This window comes from Microcaecilia unicolor, chromosome 1, assembly GCF_901765095.1.
Source record: "Microcaecilia unicolor chromosome 1, aMicUni1.1, whole genome shotgun sequence".
Lineage (NCBI taxonomy): Eukaryota > Metazoa > Chordata > Amphibia > Gymnophiona > Siphonopidae > Microcaecilia > Microcaecilia unicolor.
The window spans coordinates 510,105,511-510,129,606 of record NC_044031.1 but is presented as its reverse complement, the minus strand read 5'-3'; the positions used below and the strand labels follow the sequence as shown (position 1 = coordinate 510,129,606).

Sequence of the window (24,096 nt, the reverse complement as noted above, 5' to 3'; positions counted from 1 at the left end):
ATCATCGGCAAAACTCAGGTACGTTTTGTGTGTGGGGGGGGGGGGGGGGGGTTTATTACTTCCCCCTGATTTTTAGGCTTAATGAAGCAATGATTACATTTGTTTCCCTGACATTTGTAGATTGTTTTGTTTTTTGTTCTATGCATTCCCATTGTCCTATTTTCTTATCAAGAGTTCTTCTTGTAATCCTCGAAAATTCTGTCAACATAACATAACAATGCGGCTCGTATTCCGCTATAACTCTCGGCTCAAAGCTAGTCATTTCCAGGAATTACAAACTACAGATTACAAATATACACATTTCATTCTTTAAAAACAAAACCCCAAAACCCTAATTATTAGTTTGCAAAACAAATTTTCTAAATAAGTCTTAATATGTTTGCGGAACTGAGAATAACTTGAAATAGTCAACAGAGATATTTGAATGTCTTTACTAAGACAAGTTCCTTGGTATGAAAAAAAAATCATCTATTAACCTAGGAAAAAAGGGTTGTTGATCTAGTAATACTAGATTTATGAGAACACCCCCCCAAATGAGTTAACCAATACAATGGGGCCAACTCATAAAATATTTTATAAATAAAACAATATAATTTAAACAAAACTCTGGCATAAACTGGAAGCCAATGACTCTTTATAAAATACAGAGATACACTGTCATACTTTTTCAAAAAGTATATGAGACAGAGTGCCGTATTCTGTATTGACTGCAACCACTTTAGGAATTGTTTAGGGAATCCCAGGTATATAATACTACAGTAATCTAATATACTCAGGATCAATGAATGTACTATCAAACCAAATTGGTCTTGATCAAAATATTTACGTACCCGCCGGAGATTACGCATAAGAAAGCAAGCTTTTTAAGTGTATTTACATGAGATTCAAAGAACAACTTAGAATCTAATAATATACCTAACACTTTTACAGATAAGGGATGAAGAGTCCATTTAATCCTAACACTTTTTTCCTCTTCCATTGAAGAGTTACTGATTAATAAGAATTTTATTTTTTCTGTATTCAATTTAAGCTTATGAATTTTCATCCAAAAATCTAGAGTATCCATTGTTATGAAGTAAAGCTGAATAAGATGCAACCATTGTGGTGATGGGAACCATGACTGTAACATCAACAGCATAACTGTAAAAATAAACCCCCAACTTCTCTAACATATAACCCAAAGAATGATATAAACATTAAAAACAGAGATGGGACAGTGGGGAACCCTGAGGCACACTTCAAGGATTATTCAGGGCCTGAGAAATATAGTATGAGTTACAAATCCAATGCAAGATTTACTTACCTTTCTTCAAACAGTGATTTTGAAACTGAAACATTAACCATTTCCAATTATCCTATAATGTATCAATTTTAAAGTAGATTAAAATAAATTTGTGGGTTAAGCTAAAAAAATAGACTGTACTGTACAAACTTTTCAGTCCTTACAATGAGGTTCACAACAGACTTGACGCCTTCCCCTCACCTTGTGTAAGGAATGAAAACTGCTTACAGTAACACACTGAAGGTAACTAGATGATATATTTTCTGATGCCTACGAAAATGTTTAAAAGTATCCAAGTACTGCAAAAGATACCTCCTGCTCCACCCGGGTACTTTTACTTTCACGTTCATAATACTGCCGAAGGTCCTCCTCTTGCTTTTGCTCTTCCTCCTTTCTCTTCCTTTCTGCCTCCTTCCGTCGTTCTTCAGCTGACCGCATCAGCTCTTCATTTTTCAGTCTTTGCTGCAAGCAAATTATTGCTAAAATTCAGTCCAGAGCATAAAAAATGAAAGAAACCAGAACAATTTTGCAGAAGATTAAAGTCAGTATAGTACAGAAAAATCTCTCTCTATGGATGAGATACAGAATTTAATTTCTGGTCATTCTCCTGTGTGATGCACTGAAACAGAAAAAGAGCATTCTGCACTGTGGTGCTGATGGAATAAGGACTATTTGCCTTGACATGAGTCAGAATGAAGGGCTCTGTACAGGTACTGTTCAGTTCAGAAGCAAAACAGTCAACATCCAAATTATGGTTTATTTAAAAATAATATACCACCCTTCCTGCTATAATCACAGGGGGGTTTACATCACAAAACTAACATTTTGATAAAAGAAAAGAACACCAATTACAAAACAGGAAAAGAAACAAACATTCACAAAATACTAAAATTAGAATTAAAGGAGAAACATGGACAATATGAAATCTAGTAGGTCAGTGGGTTAGTGAATTCACAGTACCATTTGTCACTGCATCTCCAAAGGCCTTCTGAAACAGATATGTCTTAAGGGGAGTGCAAAATTTAGGATATGACAATTCCAGATGAACTTGGGGTGGGAGGCCATTCCATAAGGATGGGGTAGTGCAGTAGAATGCACTGTTTCTAGTTGATTCAAGCATAGTATTTCTTGGGGATAGTATGTGCAAACAATGATCATTTAGCAAACAAAGAAGCCTACAGAATGGAAAGAGCAGCTAGAAAGGAAGGGGTACTGCGTGCAGACCCTTGAAGGTGAAGATAAGAATCTTGAACTGTATACGACAGGTGATAAGAAGCCAGTGGAGAATGATAAAAAGTGGTGTTATGTGGTTGTAGGGCCTACCTCTAGTAAAAATCTGAAGAGATTTATTTTGCACTGTTTGAAGACAGCACAAGAAAAATAATGGTAACCCTGAATATACAGTGTTACAGTAATCCGAGACTATAAAAGCATTATTTATTTATTGGGATTAATCATTTTTATGAAGAGATTCACCCAAGGTGGTGTACAGCAGGTACAGTTTAACATAAATCTTACAATTTTGTTAACAGCATAACATAGTGAAATAAAGAATAAAGTAAAATAACTAAGAATAAACAAATATATTTAATGAGGTAAACATGAAAACAGTAAATTGAAATCTAATAATAGAACTACCGTGAAACAGTATCAAAAACATACACATTTAACAGTACTGGAATTCAAATACCAGAGATATAATACAATGTTAACTGAGGGAACAAGAGCAGATATATGATGGGAACAAGCTGAGTGGTACAGAGTCAGTTGGGATAATTTGATGGTTAGCTAAACTAAAGGCATGTTCTTTGTATAGTTAAGCAAGAGATAAAAAACCGATCTAAGTTACAGTGTGTGTAGCAAGCTAGTCCAGGTGCAGAATGAGTGTATAATCAGTTAACCTATGTATTAAAGGCTTGGGAGAAGAGCCAGGCTTTCACCTGCTTCCTGAAGTACAGGTAGTCTCGAGTTACACGTAGCCCCTCTGCAAGTGTGGGAGCTACTCCTGAGAAGGCTTGCTGGTGAGTATCACATTGTACAATTTCTTCTGATGAGGGTACAAATAGTGATGATCCTTGAGAGGACCTTAGAGGTCTTAAAGGTGTGTAAAGGGCTAACTTCTTTAAATACTCTGGCCCATTTTGTCTGAGAATCTTGAAAATCAAACACAGAGTTTTAAATTTAGCCCTGTAAGGTACTCGTAGCCAGTGTTGCTTTTGCAGAAAATGTTTGATGTGGTCACGTTACTTGCAGCCTTCTATCAGTCATGCTGTAGCATTCTGAATCAGTTGGAGCTGATACAAACTCTTTTTGGTTTGGCCAGTGTACAGGGCATTACAGTAATCTAGTCATGATGTTATCATGGCATGGAACACTGTGGTCAGACTTGTCTTTCCAATATGAGAGAGATTTTGTAGCTGACATAGGTGATAAGACAATTTTTGAAGGTTGTCTGAATTTGTGGGATCAAAGTTTGTTGTTGTTTGCCCATTCCTGAGTTGTGGTTAGGCAGGCAGTCAGTTTACTCAGAGCTGTGGGTAGATCTGGTTCAGTGGGTAGGAGGTACTTGCACATCAGCATAGATGTAGAATTTTGTGTCCATTGACCGAAGCAGCTCAGCCAGAGGACTGAGGTAGATATTAAATAGAATGAGAAACAGTATGGATCCCTACAGCACCTCACAGTCCAGTGCTCAAGGTAATGATGTGCTCTTGATGAACAGAATTGCATATGCTGATTTGAGAGAGGAGAGATTAGATGGTAACATTGCTGGAGTGAAAAAAACATATCTATTACATTACAATAGCTTAAAGTTTTTAAAGTAGCAAAAATCAGGTAAGTCAGCAGAACAGATCAAAAGGTGTCCATATTTTTTGAAAATTGGAGATTTGGTGATTCTTGAAAGCCGCAGCCTCTTTGTATTTCCATGTAGCACATAGGTGATTCCACCACTCATCCATGTTCAAGTTAGTACTGTTTTTCCAGTGTAAAACTATGATATGAGAAGCCAGAGATAACATAAGATCCAAAAGCGTATTTATTGGTTCAGGGAGAGAGATTTCCAGAGCTGAGGATCTTAATATAATCATCTTATAAGAGAGTTTGACACTGGAGTCAATATTTAATACTTTGGAAATTCTGTTCCAAATTTAATACTTTGGAAATTCTGTTCCAAATTTAATACTTTGGAAACATTACAAGAGGACCTTACGAGACTGGGAGACTGGGCATCTAAATGGCAGATGACGTTTAATGTGAGCAAGTGCAAAGTAATGTATGTGGGAAAGAGGAACCAGAATTAAAGCTACATCATGCAAGGTTCCATGTTAGGAGTCACGGACCAAGAAAGGAATCTAGGTGTCGTCGTTGAGATACGTTGAAACCTTCTGCTCAGTGTGCTGCTGCGGCTAAGAAAGCAAATAGAATGTTAGGTATTATTAGGAAAGGAATGGAAAATAAAAATGAGGATGTTATAATGCCTTTGTATCGCTCCATGGTGTGACCGCACCTTGAATATTGTGTTCAATTCTGGTCCCCGTATCTCAAAAAAAGATATAGTGGAATTAGAAAAGGTGTAGAGAAGAGCGACGAAAATGATAAAGGGGATGGGACAACTTCCCTATGAGGAAAGGCTAAAGTGGCTAGGGCTCTTCAGCTTGGAGAAAAGGCAGCTGAGAGGAGATATGATAGAGGTCTGTAAAATAATGAGTGGGGTTGAACGGGTACGGGTAGATGGGAAGCGTCTGTTCACGCTTTCCAAAAATACTAGGACTAGGGGGCATGCGATGAAGCTACAATGTAGTAAATTTTAAACGAATCGGAGAAAATGTTTCTTCACTCAACGTGTAATTAAACTCTGGAATTCGTTGCCAGAGAGTGGTAAAGGCAGTTAGCTTAGCGGAGTTTTAAAAAGGTTTGGACAGCTTCCTAAAGGAAAAGTCCATAGACTGTTATTAAATGGACTTGGGGAAAATCCACTATTTCTGGGATAAGCAGTAAAAAATGTTTTGTACATTTTTGGGATCTTGCCAGGTATTTGTGATCTGGATTGGCCACTGTTGGAAACAGGATGCTGGGCTTGATGGACCTTTGGTTTTTCCCAGTATGTCAACACTTATGTAATACCATTACACAGCACTTGACAAAAAGAAGATACATTTGAGGTAGGAGAGGAATTGAACTGAGGAGCTGATAGGAGCATTGATGAGACTGTCTGTAGGTCATGATGGAGACCTTTAATTTTGTTGGCAAAATAAGTGGCAAAATCATTGCTGGTTAGTTTGTGACTGGGAAGGCTAGTTCTGTTGTGGGGTTTGCAGTAGGCTGTTTACTATTTTAAAAAACTGCTTGGTTGAATTTGCAGCTTGTTCTATGTATTAAGAAAAATATTGTTTTTTGGCCTGGCGGTACATTGTCATGCATCTCTTAAAGTTGAGCCTGTCTTCATCTAGATGAGATTGTCTCCATTTCCTTTCAAGCTGATGTCCTTGACGTTTAAGGATCTGCAGTTCTGGGGAGAACCACAGGGAACGTTTGTTTATGGAGCATAGGACCTTCCTTAGAAGGGCTATTTTTTCTAATGCCATTGATAAGCATGTATTCCAGATATCAACCTGTTCTGACACAGTCATCTTTTCATCCACATGGGGGTAGGAGAAAGCCTCCAGGAAGTTTTCAGCAGTCAGATTTCTCATGTCTCGGATTTCCTTCCAAACTTTGATTGGTCCCATCTAATTGAGTAACATTATAGAATATATATTGGATGATTATCAAAGTAGATAACACATTTACATGGATATCTCAACTGGAACTTAGCACCAATATCAACCACACATCAGGCCCAGGGCCCTTAGCCAACTTAAGGCGCTTCACTGCCTGGAGTACTTCCTCTCCCTTCACCGGCGCATTTAACTTATCTCTCTGCTTCTGCAATAACAGCGGTATATGAAAATTCTTAAAGAATAATTCCCGCTGGGTCTGATCTGTCTCTCCTGCATTATACAGCGCCTGATAGAATTTGACAAACTCTTCCTAGATGCCCTCTGGTGTAGCCACTACCTGCCCTTCGGGAGATCTCACCTTTGTTATTATTTTTTTGGCCCCTCTACTTTTTACCAGGGTCGACATCAATCTCCCCGCCTTGTTCCCCCACCTATACAAATTATATTTATACAAACTGATATCCTGAGCCACCCTCGCATTCAAAATGTCATTAATTTGCCTACGAGTGTCCAAATATTCCTTTTTTATCTCGTCTTCCCTCTGCCGTACATGTCTCCCCCTCAACTGTTGCAATTGGTTGGATAAGGCAATTAATCTATTACGCTCCCTGTTCAATTTTACCCCATATGCAAGAATGTGCCCCCGCATCACAGCTTTACCCACTTCCCAATAAGTTATAGGGTTCACCGACTCCGGATCATTTTCCATTAGGTAGTTGTCCCACATCTTCAACAAAAAACTATGAAACTCAGGCTCCAAATACAACATTGGATTCATCCGCCACATCCTTGACGCACTGCCTGGGTGCCACTGGATGTCCGCCCAAATCAAACAATGATCCGACACTGCCCCGTCCACTATATCTGCCGCCTGCACTTTCAACAGAAGAGCTGCATCAACTAGTAAATAATCAAGCCGTGCATAAACCCCGTGCACCTGAGAAAAGAATGTGTAATCATATGATTCTGGATGCAGGATCCGCCAAATATCCAGGAGCCCTAGCTCATGTACTAGAAAGTTAATCCCTTTATCTTCCCATGCTGGAGGCTGCAGCTTTGCTGGCTGGCAATCTATCAAGGGGTCTGCAGTAATATTAAAATCTCCCCCCAGCACCAATTTGTACCCACTAACTGATACCAAATGTGCCAAGAGACCAGAAAAGAAGGAGTGAGAGTATACATTTGGCGCATAGATGGAGCATAAGGGCACCCTCTGCCCTGCAACCTCTCCCAACCATAGGACAAACTGCCCCTCCGGGTCTTCTGTCAATTTATGCATGATAACATGATGCCTTCTGTGGAACAATATAGCCACCCCCCTTTGTCTATTATTAAAAGACGATGACACTACCTCCCCAACCCACCCTTTTTGTAACTTCCGACGCTCTTGCTGTGAGAGATGAGTCTCCCGTAAAAACATCACATCAACTTTCTTCTATTACAGTATTGCAAAATTTTGGTACGCTTGACAGGTGAGTGAATACCATCAACATTTAATGATCCTATCCTCAGACTACCCATCTATCAAATCTAAAAGCGATATGCTGCCTTATGTCCAAGAACAAGGGGTGCTGTCCCAGCTCACCACCCCCCTCCTTCTCCAGATGCTGCCTCAGTACCATTCTCCTTTGTGTAACGTATTCCTTATGTCTCCAGGAGCCTTCCACCCACCCCTCCCTCCCCCCCTCCCACCTTTGCCCCCCCCCCCCCCGTTTACTCCATCCACACTCTATGTGCCATTCACTCCATCCAATCAAATATTGCCCTCCTCCCACTTCTCCCCTCCCTTCCCCTCTACCTGTGTCCCCATCCTCGAATCCCTTCCCACCCTCCCATTTAGAACAACCAGCGTTACAATCCTCGCCTAAGAAAGCTACTCCCCCCTCCTCCCCAAAATGGACCCCTCAACCTGCCTTGAACACTGCACTTCCAATTCTTAAATACCCGCCCCCGTCTTTAACATTATCCCTTCAAACTCCCCCAATACAACAGTAGAAAAATACGATCCCATTAGAGGCAGATTAAACAAAACAATTCCCCACCAAACTTTGTCAGTTGTTTAAACTATAATCGGTTTTTCATGCAGCCTATAAAAAAGCAAACAGGCATCCTTGCAACCAGCCTCTTTGAAGTTCAGAACATCCCCAAACAACTCCCGACTTCCCCGCTGAGCCTGCAGTCTTCCTCCTGCATCCAAATAAAGACTGGGAAAAACCACAAACAGCCCCTCCTGCTAGATCTGTAATGTCCCTCATTTGTGAATGCTTTCCACAACAGGGATCCACTCTCTGACTCACTTGCTGGCAGTGATCTTTTTTTAGCAGTTCTGCTGTTTCTGATGAAAAACAAAATTGTACTCCCATGCAACGTCCGACAGCCTCTCGAAACAACCTGGCTTGCCTGGTATAATTGTTCCGCTGCGCTCCACGTGTCCTCGAGAGTGTTTCCAAGCCGGTAACATTCAATCGCTCTATTATTACACTCTTTCACTGCAACCGCTCCAGAAACAAGCGCAATTCCTCTGGCTGCTCCAAGTACAGAACACGTCCTTCATGCAGTACTCTTACCTTAGCTGGGTACTGCAACGAGAACCGGATCCCTTTGTTGTAGAGCTGAGAGCAGTAGGGAGACACTCGCTTTCTGAGCTCCGACACCCTCGGCGAAAAATCCTGGAACATCAGCATGCCTGTCCCCTGGTAAGACAGGGTTCTCTTCTGGCGATACTTTTCCAACAACTGGGCTTTCTTCGCATAGTTAAGGATACGGGCAATTACCGGGCGCGGCCTGTTGCTATTTTCTTTAAGCGCTCCTATCCAGTGCACCCGCTCTGCCTTGAGTCGTCGCCCTTTCAACTCGATCCCCAGCTCTTTCGGTAGCCAGGCTTCTACCAAGTCCCATAGCTCTTTATCTTTGACCGATTCCGGTATGCCCACCAGCCTAATGTTATTTCGCCTGCTCCGATTCTCATGATCTTCTACCCTTTCTTCCAGTAGTTTACATCTCTTTTCCATCACAGACATTTGAGAGCTCACAGTGTTCATCAGATCCTCTTGCTGCGATAGTCTTTCCTCCGCCATTTGTATGCAGGTACTTTGTGCCGTCATGCTTTCTTTCATCTCGTCCATAAAGACATGCAGCGCCGACAGCTTATCGTCCCACCATTTTTGTGACAGTAGGACCATCAGCAGAAAACACTTGAGCTTCAAAGTTGGAAGTGTCAGAAAGTTCACTAGAGACTAGCTTTTGGAAATGTGACAAGGAGACAACGCTAGTTTGATAGTTCATTACCGTGTTATAAAAGAACTGCACCAGATCATCAGCAGTTGGTCGATTTACATGTACAGATGAATTGCTAGGTATGGTAAGTTCCTTTAAAACTGAGAAAAGATTTTGAAACTGGTCAATGCTGACGAAATTGCGGGGCACCTGGTGATATGTATCATATTTGATGGACTTGCCCTGTGGTGTAGCCTTTTTGGAGAGCTATTCTGCAGGTCTTTCAGCATATTCTTAAATGTTATACCTACCCGGTAACTGCATTGTAAGCCCTTGGAAATAAAATTGGGGTATCATAAAATTGCTACCAGTCTATTTAGGAGCTAGAAGGATCATATTGGCAGAGTCATGGAAAAGGCTAGGACTGCCAATGGTGGACACGGTACTTCACAAATTGGACTATATTGATCAGATGACTAAACTGACAACAATCCAAAATGGCCAAGTGATCAACTTTCATAAGATCTGGGACGTTTACCATCATTAGCAGATATCTGCAGTAGCTGGGGTTGCCTGGCCACATTAATATTCTATTTGTGTTACTTATTGTCTATAGTTTCGATAGGATGGGACATGGGGAACTATGTGAGGGGGGAGGGGTGTATTGCCTGACTGTTTGGAGGGGGGGATCTTAAGTATTAATCTTAAGCTTTATGTATTGTTGTATGATATTCTTGTTTTCTAATAAAGCTATACAAAAAAAAAAAAGCTTTTGAGTTTCTTGATCAAAGAAAGAATCGGTGAAGAATAAAACTTCCTTTTGGCTTCTTTCACTTATTATAGCATAATAATTAAGTCTCGAAGGTGACTTACATTTCCTCCATAATCTCTCCGTGTTGCATGTCTGTCACTTAACAGGTCAAAGACCTGCATGAAGCCACCGATTTCGAGATGGATGAAATTTGAGAGTTGACATCCACAATGTAGATACTTGAGCAATTTGAGTTGTTAAAACAGAGTCTCACGTTGACACTTACTCAGTAAGTAACCAATTACCAAAGCTTGGGGGAAAGAGTGAGGATCAATCCCAGAGAATCTACCTAAAGGTAACAATTGGCTGGTAAAGATTGATGGTAGATCTTAGATAAGAAAATAGGTAGTAAATGAGATTAAAAAATGATCAGTCCAAGGGAGAGAAAAACTAGTGAAGTTAGACAAGTTCTATACCTGATCTAATCAAGTTAAGAGGGTGAGATCCAAAGTATGCACCACATGTGTGGGGAAAGGAAAGTGTTGGGTGATACTTAAATTTTCAGAGAGAGAGATAAAAAGTTTATCTAAAGATCTTTTTGGATCGTTGAGATGAAAATTAAAGTCTCTTACAATTAGCAGATTAGGACAGTCAATAACTGCTTTAGAAAGAGTCTGATTTAATTTATCCCATTGTCTAATATCAAAAGACGGTGGAAAATGGATTTTTAAAGGATAATCTTATCAACAAGGTTTCTGGGTATGGGAGATAGTCTGTTTGAAGCTCAACTGGGAGAAGGGTGATGGACATAAACATGGCCACGCCTCCACCCCTACGAGACACCTGATTCTGGAAAAACACAGGTTTGACACAATAATTACAATAATTCTTTGTCACCCATCCTTAGCCAAGTTTCCGTTAGGCAGAATAATTTGGAGTCCGATGTGAACAATAAGTCTGATAAAGCATTAGTTTTACCTCTTAAAGAGCAGGAGTTGAGAAGGGAAACTGAAAAAGAAAGTCTTATTAGCAATGGGGATGATAAGACGCAGTCCCGGAAGTAGGCTGATGGGAAGAGGAAAGAGGCATCAGAACTTGTGGATGCTCAGCTAATTCAGCATCCTAGCATGATCACGACAATGGCCCCAATACACGGGGATGTTGTGAATGGACTTACCAGTGAAAATTTCAGGGGCAATCATTAATAAAAGAAATAATAACATGTTTAAGAGATTGCATAAATTAGGATACATTATGCAAAGAGAAGGAGTTGCCCTAAGGAGCTCACCTAAGGATCAAGACCTGAGCCTTGGGCATGTTCCTTTGGTGTGAACCTGCAGAGTGCGCCACCACAGAGCAAACACCATTGCCAACTTGAATAGAGACTAACAGAGGTCACTTTTAATGACATCAGAATCAGGGTGGGAACAGACATCTGGCAGCAAAGCAGTAACATCTGCTTCTGAAAAAAAGCACACAACTGTATCGCTCATATGGACACAAAAAAACGTGATAGCCAAAAAGAGGAGATGATTGGCATAAATACCACTGCCAACTTGAATAGAGACTAACGGAAAACAGAAGCACTAGTTAAAACATCAAAGTATCGGCTTCTAGTTTCTTTGATCAATTACATCCCCCTGCTGGCAACCTTTGGTGAAAGTGAAGGGAAATGTAGGGTCATGGGCCCAGCAGCAAGTAGAGAGCTAGGTAAGTTGCTTGGACAGAGGAGGGCATGTCTCAGTGGTCAGGCTGGGGGCGGGGAGATAGGGGGAAGGCAAACAAAGCAGCCTCCAGAGAATCTGCATGGGCGTCAGCTAGTTTTTATGTCCTTTTTTTTTTTTTTTAGATAAGAGTAAGCATTTTCTATGAGGCCCACATCATTTTTAGAAGTCTAGGAACCTTCTGTCCTGATCTTTTTCAGCTCATGGCGCTGTACTAGTTACACGTGTGAATAAGGCTCTAACACACTGCCATGATTTTAGAGTGCCTGGCAGTGGCGTAGCCAGAAGGCAATTTTTGGGTTGGCCAACAGGTTGGATGGATGGGCACTAGAGAAACACCTGCCACCTGATATGCCCTGCCCACGCCCCTACTCCTACCGCATACCTACCCCACTTCCAATAACTTCAATGGGAGTAGCAGTGCTGGCCTCAGTGGCTGAAGGCCACATTGAGGAGAGGTAGGGGAAATATAAGAGGGTGCACTCTTCATCCTCCACTGAGCCACAGTCCACCAACACACATAGGCTTTCCTTAAATATGCCCTAAATATTACAGTGGGTCCCTAAAATATCAATACATCTATCAAGAAAACTGAAGAAGCCAAAGTACTATAGAATACTACATAGAAAATTGATGCTCACAGAATACTTTGGTCATACACACAGAACACAAATACAGAGTAAGTGACCACAAATCATAAACAAATTAAATCAAAATCCCAAGAGGCCAGACCTTGCATTTAGCACAGCACAGAGAAATACAAAGAGATGCATTTTCTCCTATACTGTGCAAAATAACATGCAAGAGACAGTGTTAGGGGAGGTACAACTAGGGCAACTGCAGGGACCGAGGCAGCGGCAGGGAGGAGCAGAATTTGAGGAAGGCAACGCTCCTGGACGGCCAGACCCAGAGCCGCAAGAGAAAAGGCAGCGAGGGTTGTTGGGTTGGGGCTAGTTAGGGCGGGCCTCGAGCAAAAGTGGCTGGGCCTGGGCCCGTCGAGGCCCACCCATGGCTACGCCCCTGGTGCCTGGAGTAGCTAGATCAGGGTGAGCTTTCAAGAACAGTGAGCAGAAAATCATAAGGAATCAAGGGAAGCAGGAATCTTAATTTATAAAAAAAAATTGAATACATTAGCATAGAACTAACAGAAAATTACATACAGCAGTCCCTTTGCAGTTTTAAAATGCTTTGATTAAAAATATAAAGTGATGTAGTAGGTGTGAGCATGAAGGCATGACCAAAAAAAAAATATGTAAGTTCCAAAAGTATACATCAGAGCATTATAAACTCCAGAAAGATGCTCTCTCTGGCATAATGGTGTTACCAGTAAATGTGAGAGGCTGAGACCATATTCCATATGCCCTAGAATGGAGGTCCATTACCATTAAACCATTTGTAGATGATGCTCTCCTCCCTCTCCAAAGAAACCTTTAGACTCTTTATGCATGATTTTTCAAACTTCTAGCTCAGAGATGCAGTTTAATGGTAAAAGTTTCATTTGGAAATGGAACAATTACAGGATGTGTTCCTTTTGAGCTGATATTCATCACTGTCTGGCACAACATCCATAGAAAAACCTGAGCCTTCTATCCTGCTTTCCCTGGGCAGTAAATGAATTCAAAAACTTTTGTGCAATTACATTCAGCTTCAGTAGGAGAATGAACTGCTAGGGACTAATTAGTGCATGAGGCTGCTGTTCAGGAGCAGAATGGAACAAGTTAATTAAGAACACTGCCGTACTGTACCTCCTCCTCATTCCGCCTTTTTTTCTCTTGTTCCTCTTCATATTCTCTTTGCAATTTTGCCCTCTGTTCTGCAAGCCGTTTTTCTTCTCTTTCTTCCTCACGTTTAATCCTTTCATGTTCCTCCTCTTCCCTGCGCCTTTTTTCTGCAATCTATAGAAGAATACTAAAGCTGAGTTCACATTCACAGGGAGATAGAGAAGAATACCGTATGCTTTGCTGCAGCACAGAGCCTCCAATCTGGTACCATCCTGTGGTTGTAGGAGATGCCACCAAATCATGTTAACATTTTGTCATACTGCATTAAGAAGTGCTTTGGCAATTGTGGGGGTGAGATCTCAGCACTTCATTTTTTAAATCAGGTTTTCAGATATAAGGAGGGAGGTCACTACTTGACAGGGATGTACTTCTTTTAAGCCAGTTACACAAATGGTGCACTAAGCTACTGGGTGGGCCGGAGAGGCAAAGGTAAAAAATTCTTTAGGGCAGAATGTATCAAGGCACCAGAGCCATGTGTGTGACTCCACCAAAAATACTTATCAGTGATTAGAGAGCCAAAAATGCAAACAATGTTAGGAATTACTTGGAAATGAATAGAAAAAACGATAATGTAGTAATACACCTGTATTGCTTTATCATCTCGAATACCGTGTGCAGTTCTGGCCATCAAATCTCTGAAAACACAAAGTGCAAAAAATGGCAACTAAAATAGAGAGGATGAAGTGCTCCCTAATAAGCAAAACCTTGACAGGTTATGACACACCGACTGGGAGAAGAGATGACAGAACAGAGGTTCTCAAATCAGTCCTCAAGATAAATCTAGCCAGTTGAGTTTTCAGGCTGACTACAATGGATAATGCATGAGATAGATTTGCATATAATGGAGGCAATAAATGCAAATCTCCCTCATATACTAATTGTTGATAACTCGAAAACCCAATTGGCTTGGTGTGTCCCAAGAACCAGACTGCGAACCATCACAGTGACAGAGGTTTACAAAATCATGTGGAGCAGAACAAGGTAATAGGGAACTGTTACTTACTCTTTCAAATAATAAAAAGATACAGTAACAGGACACTCCGTGAAACTGTTTTATTACTCTGGATTTACAACTCTGCTGACTGGCTTTACTTGCTGTTTCCACAAAGTCGCTATAAAAAACTAGCAAGTAAAGTTGCTGAAAGATACAAAAATATCAAACATATAAATGGCAAGTGACCGACTCACCTGCAAATGCGCAGTAGAGACTTCCCTCTCTGTCCCGCCCTCACGTCAAGACGTGATGACGTCAGAGGGCGGAACAGAGAGGGAAACAGTCAGACGCTGCCGCTGGAGCCTGAAAACGAACATCGCGCACAACCTCCACCCCCCCCCCAACCCTGCCGCCGCTCCCTCCCCCCTGCTCTGACCTGACAGCGCCTCTCACCTCCATGTGGAAGCGTTGCAGGCAGCAGCAGAGTGATCTGCTGCTGCCTGCGGCGCTTTCACACGGAGGTGAGAGGCGCTGTCAGGTCAGTGCAGGGGGCCCAGCATGGAGGGGGGAGGGAGCGGCAGCGAGGAGGGTTGCTGGAAATCTCACCCGTTTTAACGGGCTTAACGGCTAGAATGTATATATAAGGAGGAAAAGGACTTCAGTGGCTAAAGTAACGTCTAGAGTCAAGTTCATGAGTCCAGCAAAACCTCCCATACTTCAATATTTTATAATTTTTTTAAGACGAGAAAAATTTTCATTTTGTAATTTTTAACACTTATAAGTCAAATCATTCGAAAAGGAGAAATCTCCCAGGCACTTATCTGAAGTGGATCAGGTACGCTCACACTTATCTGAAGAGGATTGGGTACGTAAGTGCCTGGGAGATTTCTATTTTTCGAATGATTTGACTTGTAAGTGTTAAAAATTACAAAATAAAAAGGTTTTCTCGTTTAAAAAAAATGATAAAATATTGAAGTAACAGGAGGTTTTTCTGGACTCATGAAGAATTATGGTGAGCTTGACTCTAGATTTGACCTTAGCCACTGAAGTCCTCTTCCTCCTTATATATACATATATTTGTATTACTCTGGATTTAGCCTTGAGCTACTACTGTGAGCAAGTTACATTCAGGTACAGTAGGTTTCTGTCCCCACAAATCTTACAGTCTGAATTTTCATCTGAAGCGACTCAGGGTAAACTGACTTGCTCAGGATCAAAAGAAGTGTTAGTGGGATATAGGGCTTTTTTTGTGCCAATACGGTGTGCCTGCACCCTTCTTTCCTTGCCCGGTCATCCTCCTATCTTCCGCCTCTCTCCTGCTTCCAGCATTTCTCCCCTTGCCACCTCTCACCCCATCCCGCCTCTCTCCTGTGGCCACTGCTGCTTTTCTCAATGAGCAGTAGCAGCAGGCAAAGCAAGGAGTAGTAGGAGTGGGACTGCAGTGCTAGATCACACGCTGTCAGCTCTGCCAATCCCCTGCCCTGGAACAGGAAGTTGACATCAGAGGTGCAAGGGATCGGCAAAGCCGACAGCTTGCACCTGAGCACTGCGGTCCCGCGCCTTTTACTCTTTGATTTGCCTGCCGCTGTTACTCATTGGGAGAAGCAACAGTGGCCACAGGAGAGAGGGGGCAAGGGGAGAGAAATGCCAGATGGGGAGCGAGAGGGGGGCGAGGGGAGAGAAATGCCAGATGGGGAGCGAGAGGGGGGCAAGGAGAGAGATGGGGAAAAATGCTGGATGAAAGTGGGGAAGAGAGAGAGGGGGAAAAATGCTAGATGAAAGTGGGGACGAGAGAGAGAGGGGGAAAAATGCTAGATGAAAGTGGGGAAGAGAGAGAGAGGGGGGAAAATGCTGGATGAAAGTGGGGAAGAGAGAGAGGGGGGGAAATGCTGGATGAAAGTGGGGACGAGAGAGAGGGGGAAAAATGCTAGATGAAAGTGGGGACGAGAGAGAGGGGGAAAAATGCTAGATGAAAGTGGGGAAGAGAGAGAGAGGGGGAAAAATGCTGGATGAAAGTGGGGAAGAGAGAGGGGGGGAAATGCTGGATGAAAGTGGGGAAGAAAGAGAGGGGGAAAAATGCTGGATGAAAGTGGGGAAGAGAGAGGGGGGGAAATGCTGGATGAAAGTGTGGAAGAAAGAGAGGGGGAAAATGCTGGATGAAAGTGGGGACGAGAGAGAGAGGGGGAAAAATGCTGGATGGAAGTGGGGAAGAGAGATGGGGAAAAATGCTGGATGGAAGTGGGGAAGAGAGATGGGGGAAAATGCTGGATGGAAGTGGGGAAGAGAGATGGGGAAAATGCTATTATTATTTGTTACATTTGTACCCCACATTTTCCCACCTATTTGCAGGCTCAATGTGGCTTACATAGTACCATAGAGGCTGTTGCCAATTCGGTTGATAACAGATACAAAGTTATATTGTGGTCAGATGAGGTAGGTGTGGATCAGGAATCAAGGGGTCGAAGGAAGTGAAGATTATAAATTGTCCAGTATGATCATTAGTTATGCCATGTTGCTGGGTGCTGGGATTTATGTTGGATCGGTGGGATAGGCCTTTTTGAAGAGGTGAGTTTTGAGTGATTTCCTGAAGTTTAAGTGGTCATGGATTGTTCTCACAGCACTTGAGAGTCCGTTCCATAGTTGTGCGCTTATGTAGGAGAAGCTGGATGCGTAAGTTGTTTTGTATTTTAGTCCTTTACAATTTGGATAATGTAGGTTTAGGTATGATCGTGATGATCTGATTTTGTTTCTGGTTGGTAGATCTATTAGGTCTATCATGTATCCTGGTACTACACCGTAAATGATTTTGTGTACCTAGGTGCAGATTTTGAAGATGGTCCGTTCTTTGATTAGGAGCCAGTGCAACTTTTCTCGTAGGTGTTTAGCACTTTCGAATCATGTTTTATCATATATCAAACTGGCTGCTGTATTTTGGGCAGTCTGGAGTTTTTTGTGAGTTGTGCTTTACATCCCGCGTAGATTACGTTGCAGTAATCTGCATGGCTTAGGACCATTGATTGTATTAGGTTTCGAAAAGTTTCCCTCGGGAAGAAAGGTTTTATTTATTTGCTGCATTTGTATCCCCCATTTTCCCACCTATTTGCAGGCTCAATGTGGCTTACAATGTTCCTTCATGGCATTTGCCACTCCAGAGTAAAAAGGTACAGTTGATATTAAATAGAGTACATGGGTTACATAATATGATTATGTGATTAACATAATGGATCGTCATTACAGATTAAAAGAGACAATTGGTATTACCTAACGAATACTGATGACCTGGGAGATTAAATAGATTAATAGTACGTCATTTCAGAGTATAGGTGCAATTTGTATACTACAGAGAATATAGATGATCTACAGGAACTAAGCAATAAGCATAAGGAGAAAACATTTTGGATATCAGTAAGAGGTGATGTATTACAGTTCCTGTTATGGGTCATTGTGGAATGCCTTGTTGAAGAGATAGGTCTTCAGTGATTTGCGAAAACTGATTAGACTGTAAATTATTTTCAGGTCCATTGGCAATGTATTCCACAGCTGCGTGCTCATATATGAGAATCTAGATGCATGTGTTAGTTTGTATTTTAGTCCTCTACAACTGGGGAAGTGAAGATTTAGGAATGTGCCTGCTGATCTTTTAGCATTTCTGGATGGCATGTCAATAAGGTCTCAATCTTTTCAATGGCTCCTTCGTTATTTATTCAGACCGTGGTCAACGTTAGCTTCCGTTTCGCCACTGCTGCATCAGAACCTCCGGTCTAGAATTACTCCGTTCAGGCTGCCAACGGACACATGTGAAACGGAAGCTAACGTTGACCACGGTCTGAATAAATAACGAAGGAGCCATTGAAAAGATTGAGTCTTTGGCATTAAAGCTAAGTACCGTTTTTTCTAACATCGGAATTAGTTTTATCTATCAGCGATGTTATAAATTTTCTGATTTTTGAATTAAACAGCTCCAGGAGGTTTTTTCCTATGATGAAGAAGCCCTAGCCCTTCTATTCGCTTTGTGAAATGCAAGAAGGTGCTTCTTGAGGTTTTTCCTCCTGTTACACAGAAAAATTGGCTTACTTTATTAGTTTCCTATTTCTCATGTTTACTGGATTCTCCTTAGGTGGAAACTAATTCCCTGATTTTTAAAGTAGGTTAAAGTCAATAAGGTCTGTCATATAAGCCGGGGCGTCTCCATGGATGATTTTGTGAACTAGGATACAGACCTTAAACGTAATGCGTTCTTTAAGTGGAAGCCAGTGTAACTGTTCTCTTAGGGGTTTGGCGCTTTCATATTTTGTTTTACCAAATATGAGTCTGGCAGCTGTGTTTTGGGCTGTTTGAAGTTTCTTGATGAGTTGCTCTTTACAGCCAACACATAGTGCATTGCAGTAGTCTAGATGACTTAGCACAATTGACTGTACCAGGTTATGAAAGATGTTTCTTGGGAAGAAAGGTTTTACACTTTTTAGTTTCCACAGAGTGGAACATCTTCCTTGTTGTGTTTTTCACATGATTTTCAAGTGTGAGATTCCGGTCAAAGGAGACTCCCAGAATTTTCAGGGTGTCTGACATGGGAAGGGAGAAGTTTGATGTGGTTATAGTGGTAAATTTACTTGTGTTATACTGAGATGTACGAGACATTGTGTTTTTTCTGCATTAAGTTTTAATTGAAATGCATCCGCCCACGAGTGCATGATTTGGAAGCTGTGGTTGATAACATTAGTGATTTCCTTTGGGTCATGTTTGAACGGAATGTAAATCGTGATGTCATCTGCTTATATGTAAGGGTTAAGGCCTTGATTGGATAGCGATTTAGCCAGGGGTGTCATCATTAGGTTAAAGAGGGTCAGTGAGAGTGGAGATCCTTGGGGTACACCGCATTCAGGTGTCCATGATGTTGACATACTCGAATTAGATTTCACCTGGTATGCTCTTGTGGTTAAAAATCCTCTAAACCAGTTGAGCACGTTACCTCCGAAGTATTCTAGGATGTTTAGTAATATTTTGTGGCTAACCATGTCGAATGCACCGGACATGTCGAATTGTAGTATAAGTATGTTGTTTCCTGTTGCAATTGTTTGTTTAAATTTGGTGAGTAGAGTAGTTAGAACTGTTTCGGTGCTGTGATTAGCCCGAAATCCTGATTGTGATTCATGAAGAATTGAGAATTTATTTTAGTAATTGGTGAGTTGATTTGTCACCATACGTTCCATTAATTTGGTTACTAGAGGGATAGATGCTACTGGCCGATAGTTGGTTAAGTCATTAGTCTTTTTCTTTGGGTCCTTGGGTAAACCCCTACGAGAAAAGCTACACTGGCTCCCACTTAAAGAACGCATCATGTTCAAAATGTGTACCCTGGTTCACAAAATCATTCACGGAGATGACCCAGCCTACATGTAAGACCTGATAGACTTACCACCCAGGAACTCTAAAAAATCGTCCCGCACATTCCTTAATCTTCACTTCCCCAACTGTAAAGGTCTAAAATACAAACTAACGCATGCGTCAACCTTTTCCTACTTGAGCACACAATTCTGGAACGCGCTGCCGCGCAACTTGAAAGCGATCAATGAACTAACATATCCAGAATTGCCTTACGATATTTACTTATTATACTACTATCATGCTTTATCATTATCATGTTACCCAAGATCCTTATGCAATACTAAATGTCTATTTTCTTATATATTTCCACTAATCATGATGTAATTGTAAGCCACATTGAGCCTGCAAAGAGGTGGGAAAATGTGGGATACAAATGCAATAAATAAATAAATAAAATACATATAGGGGTGAGTAGGATGTTTCCTTTATCTTTTGGGAAGAGTCCATTTTGTAGCATATAGTTCAGATGCATCGTGAGGTCTTGTGTAAATTGTTGAGGTGCAAGTTTTATAAGGTTATTAGGGCATATGTCTAGTTTGCATTAAGATTTGGTGAGCCTTTTGATTGACTGAGAAATGGTATCGCCAAGAGTATGTCGAAAGTTCAGGTTCGATCAGCTGGATGTTCGCCGTGAGTTGGGTCTAGACAATCAAGGAATTTTAAGTAGTCGTTAGTAGTAGCTGTTAGCGTGAGTCGTAACTTCGCTATTTTCTCTATAAAATATTTCGCAAGATTATCTGCTAATGGGATGTCTATGCTGTTTGTAGTAACCAGAGTGGTATCTAATAGTTTACTAACAAGTTGGAAAAGTCTATGTGTGTCCTTGTAGTCTGGTCCAATATTAGTTTTGTAATATGATCTTTTGGTTTGTCTGATGGTGTATTTGTATTTTCTTTGTAGTTGTTTCCAAGCATTGAATGTGGAGTCATCTTTTTTTTTTTTTGTTCCATGTTCGTTTGAGTTTCCACATTGCATAGAACATTTTCTTTATTACGGTATTTACTTGGTTCTCGAGTGTGAGGTTGCGATCGAGTGTGACGCCGAGTATTTTTAAGCTATCTAAAGTAGGGAATGTGTGTCCTGGGGTGCTTATAGTTGCGGGTTTGTATTTGTTGTGTTGTGCTCCCCCCGTTTTCTATTTCTGTTGATGGCTCTCTCATTCTCCCTGTCTCCTCAGCTCGAAACCTTGGGGTCATCTTTGACTCTTCTCTCTCCTTCTCTGCTCATATCCAACAGATTGCCAAAACCTGTCGTTTCTTTCTTTACAACATCCGCAAAAACCGCCCCTTTCTTTCCGAGCACTCTACCAAAACCCTCATCCACACCCTTGTCACCTCTTGTTTAGACTACTGCAATCTGCTTCTTGCTGGCCTCCCACTTAGTCACCTCTCCCCTCTCCAGTCGGTTCAAAACTCTGCTGCCCGTCTCGTCTTCCGCCAGGGTCGCTTTACTCATACTACCCCTCTCCTCAAGTCGCTTCACTGGCTCCCTATCTGTTTTCGCATCCTGTTCAAACTTCTACTAACCTATAAATGTACTCACTCTGCTGCTCCCCAGTATCTCTCCACACTCGTCCTTCCCTACACCCCTTCCCGTGCACTCCGCTCCATGGATAAATCCTTCTTATCTGTTCCCTTCTCCACTACTGCCAACTCCAGACTTCGCGCCTTCTGTCTCGCTGCACCCTACGCCCGGAATAAACTTCCTGAGCCCCTACGTCTTGCCCCATCCTTGGCCACCTTTAAATCTAGACTGAAAGCCCACCTCTTGAACATTGCTTTTGACTCATAACCACTCGCCTCCACCTACCCTCCTCTCTTCCTTTCCGTACACATTAATTGATTTGATTACTTTATTTTTTGTCTATTAGATTGTAAGCTCTTTGAGCAGGGACTGTCTTTCTTCTATGTTTGTGCAGCGCTGCGTACGCCTTGTAGCGCTATAGAAATACTAAATAGTAGTAGTAGTAGTGATGAGAGGATGAGGCAGTGTGTTTTTTCAGTGTTCAGTTTCAGTTGGAATGAGCTTGCCCAGGAGTCCATGATGTTAAGGCCATCATTAATTTCATTGGTTATTTCTGTCAATTCCTGTCTGAAGGGAATGTATATTGTAACGTCATCTGCATAGATGAATGGGTTGAGACCTCTATCGGACAAGGACTTTGCCAGTAGGATCATCATCATGTTGAAGAGTATTGGTGATAATGGTGATCCTTGAGGTACTCCGCAGGCTGCTTTCCACGGTGGTGATATATTTGAGTTTGATTTTACTTGGTATGTTCTGGTGGTAAGACAGCCCTTGATCCAGTTAAGTACATTTCCATCAATCCCAAAGTGGCCAAGGAGTCTCAGTAGTATGTTGTGGTTTACCATGTCGAATGCGCTCAACATGTCATATTGGACGAGAAGTATGCTTTTACCTATGGCTATTTCCTACTTGAATTTGGCCAGGAGAGTGACTAGTACGGTTTCAGTGCTATGGTGGGAGCGGAATCCTGATTGTGAATCGTGCAGTATTGAGAACTTGTCCAAGTATTCCGTAAGCTGTTTGGTTACCAAGCTTTCCACCAATTTTACTACTGGATGGAAGGGGGAAAATGCTGGATGGAAGTGGGGAAGAGAGAGGGGTAAGCTATAGATAGGCGCAGTCAAGAGGGGGGAAATGCGGGGAAGAGAGGGAATAAGCTGTAGGTAGCCACAGTCAAATGAGGGAAATTGAAGATTGGTGGACAGAGGCAGAAAATAAAATCATAGAAAGCTAAAAGGAACAGCAGGATAGAACAATGACATACAAACAGGAAATCTTGGCAGAGTTAAGACGAGGAAAGTAGAAACCCGAAACTGGGACAAACACAATTGAAAACAAATTACGTGGCCAGACAACAAAGGTAGAACAAAGAAATGTTTTTAAAGTTTAAGATAAAGTAGTGTGGTAGCTGTGTTAATTTTTTTTTTTTTTTGTAGTTAATTTGTAATGTAGTGAATGGAATATGTCAGTTTTTAAAATTTACATCTGATATCTTTACAGCAGTACAAGGGGGAATATTTTTGTTTTTCTGGCGTCATGCTGCATGCCAGAGTCTGTTTTTTTTTTTGGGGGGGGGGGGGGGGGTCTGCTGAATTTTTGTCTACATATTTTATTAGTTTATGGTCACTCTTAGGGGTTCTTTTGTTGGACCTATGGACGTGTGTACTATTTTCAATAATACCTTTTTGTATGCTCCATAGCTGTAGCTGTGAGGTGGAGCCACACTGACCCTGTATGAGTACCAGTACCTTTTTTCCTACAAAAAAAGCACTGGTGGGATCTAAACCCTGGGCTTTGCTGGTTCTCAGTTTATTGCCGTAGTCATTAAATTATTCCTTCATTTGTGTTTTCAGAGAACATGATCAAAGCTAGAAGTATAGATGAATTTCATAAATATCTGAACAGGTTTCTGTAGCACAGGGTCCATTAACAATTATTAGTCAGGCAGCCTTAGTGATTGCTACTGCTCGGAGTAACCAATAGGGAATGGATCGCCCACTTCTGGATCTGCTAGGTACTCCCAAGTGATCCAAACTGGCCTGTCAGAGTTAGGATGATGCTGGGCCTGATGGGACCATTTTTCTTCAGTAGAATGGTATTTCTACAATAGAATGTGGCTGGCAAACCTCCCAAATTCTGGAAGAATTTCCTGTATTGGAAAGTAAATATCTGCCCTCTCACACAGGGCCAGACACTCTAGCAAGAGCAGAACTCAAAAATCTACAACCAGATCATGAAAAACATGATCTATGTCACCAACTGCAGTAGAGATGAGACCTATTTTTGGAAACAGACATATGAATACCTTATATGCAGTCAAACTTGGCCACAGTAACAGCAATCTTACAGGTGGCTTGTTTGCTACAGAAAGACAGCACTGTGGCCAGCAGTAAGAGGCAAGGTAGGGTGGGGTCCAGAGAAGCAGGGGGTAGAGATTACAAAGAAAAAGGATTGGCTGTCCACAAAAGGAGGCAATAGGGATTGAAATGGGAGGAATAGAGAGAACACTAGGAAGCAATGCACAGATGTATGAGGCCTTTGCCATAGCTTGCTTCCATTCCCCTTGCTAAGGAACCACAAGTAGAATGAAGTTTTAACTCTAGTATCCCTGCAATACTGCAGAAAACTCTAGAATTTTGATCATAGAAACCATCATCCTAGATGATTAGTATTTACAATGTGTTATTAATACATTACCTATTCCCTACTTATTTTGTTTACATTGAAAATACTGAGCTGCCATTATGGAATTCCAAACAGGGTTCTCAGATTCAA

General features: G+C 41.6%; 1 protein-coding gene across 3 annotated transcripts in view; it reads right to left on the bottom strand.

Annotated features, from left to right (window-relative positions):
* CSPP1 (centrosome and spindle pole associated protein 1) overlaps positions 1 to 24,096 on the bottom strand; it is a 370,862-nt gene that overhangs the window by 80,330 nt on the left and 266,436 nt on the right. For all 3 annotated transcript variants that reach the window (XM_030215269.1, XM_030215277.1, XM_030215287.1), the window contains 2 exons: positions 13,440 to 13,589; positions 1,595 to 1,744 (listed from right to left, as the gene is read on the bottom strand). In XM_030215269.1, coding sequence (XP_030071129.1) covers positions 1,595 to 1,744; positions 13,440 to 13,589 — 300 coding nt within the window. The remainder of the gene's footprint in view (positions 1 to 1,594; positions 1,745 to 13,439; positions 13,590 to 24,096) is intronic.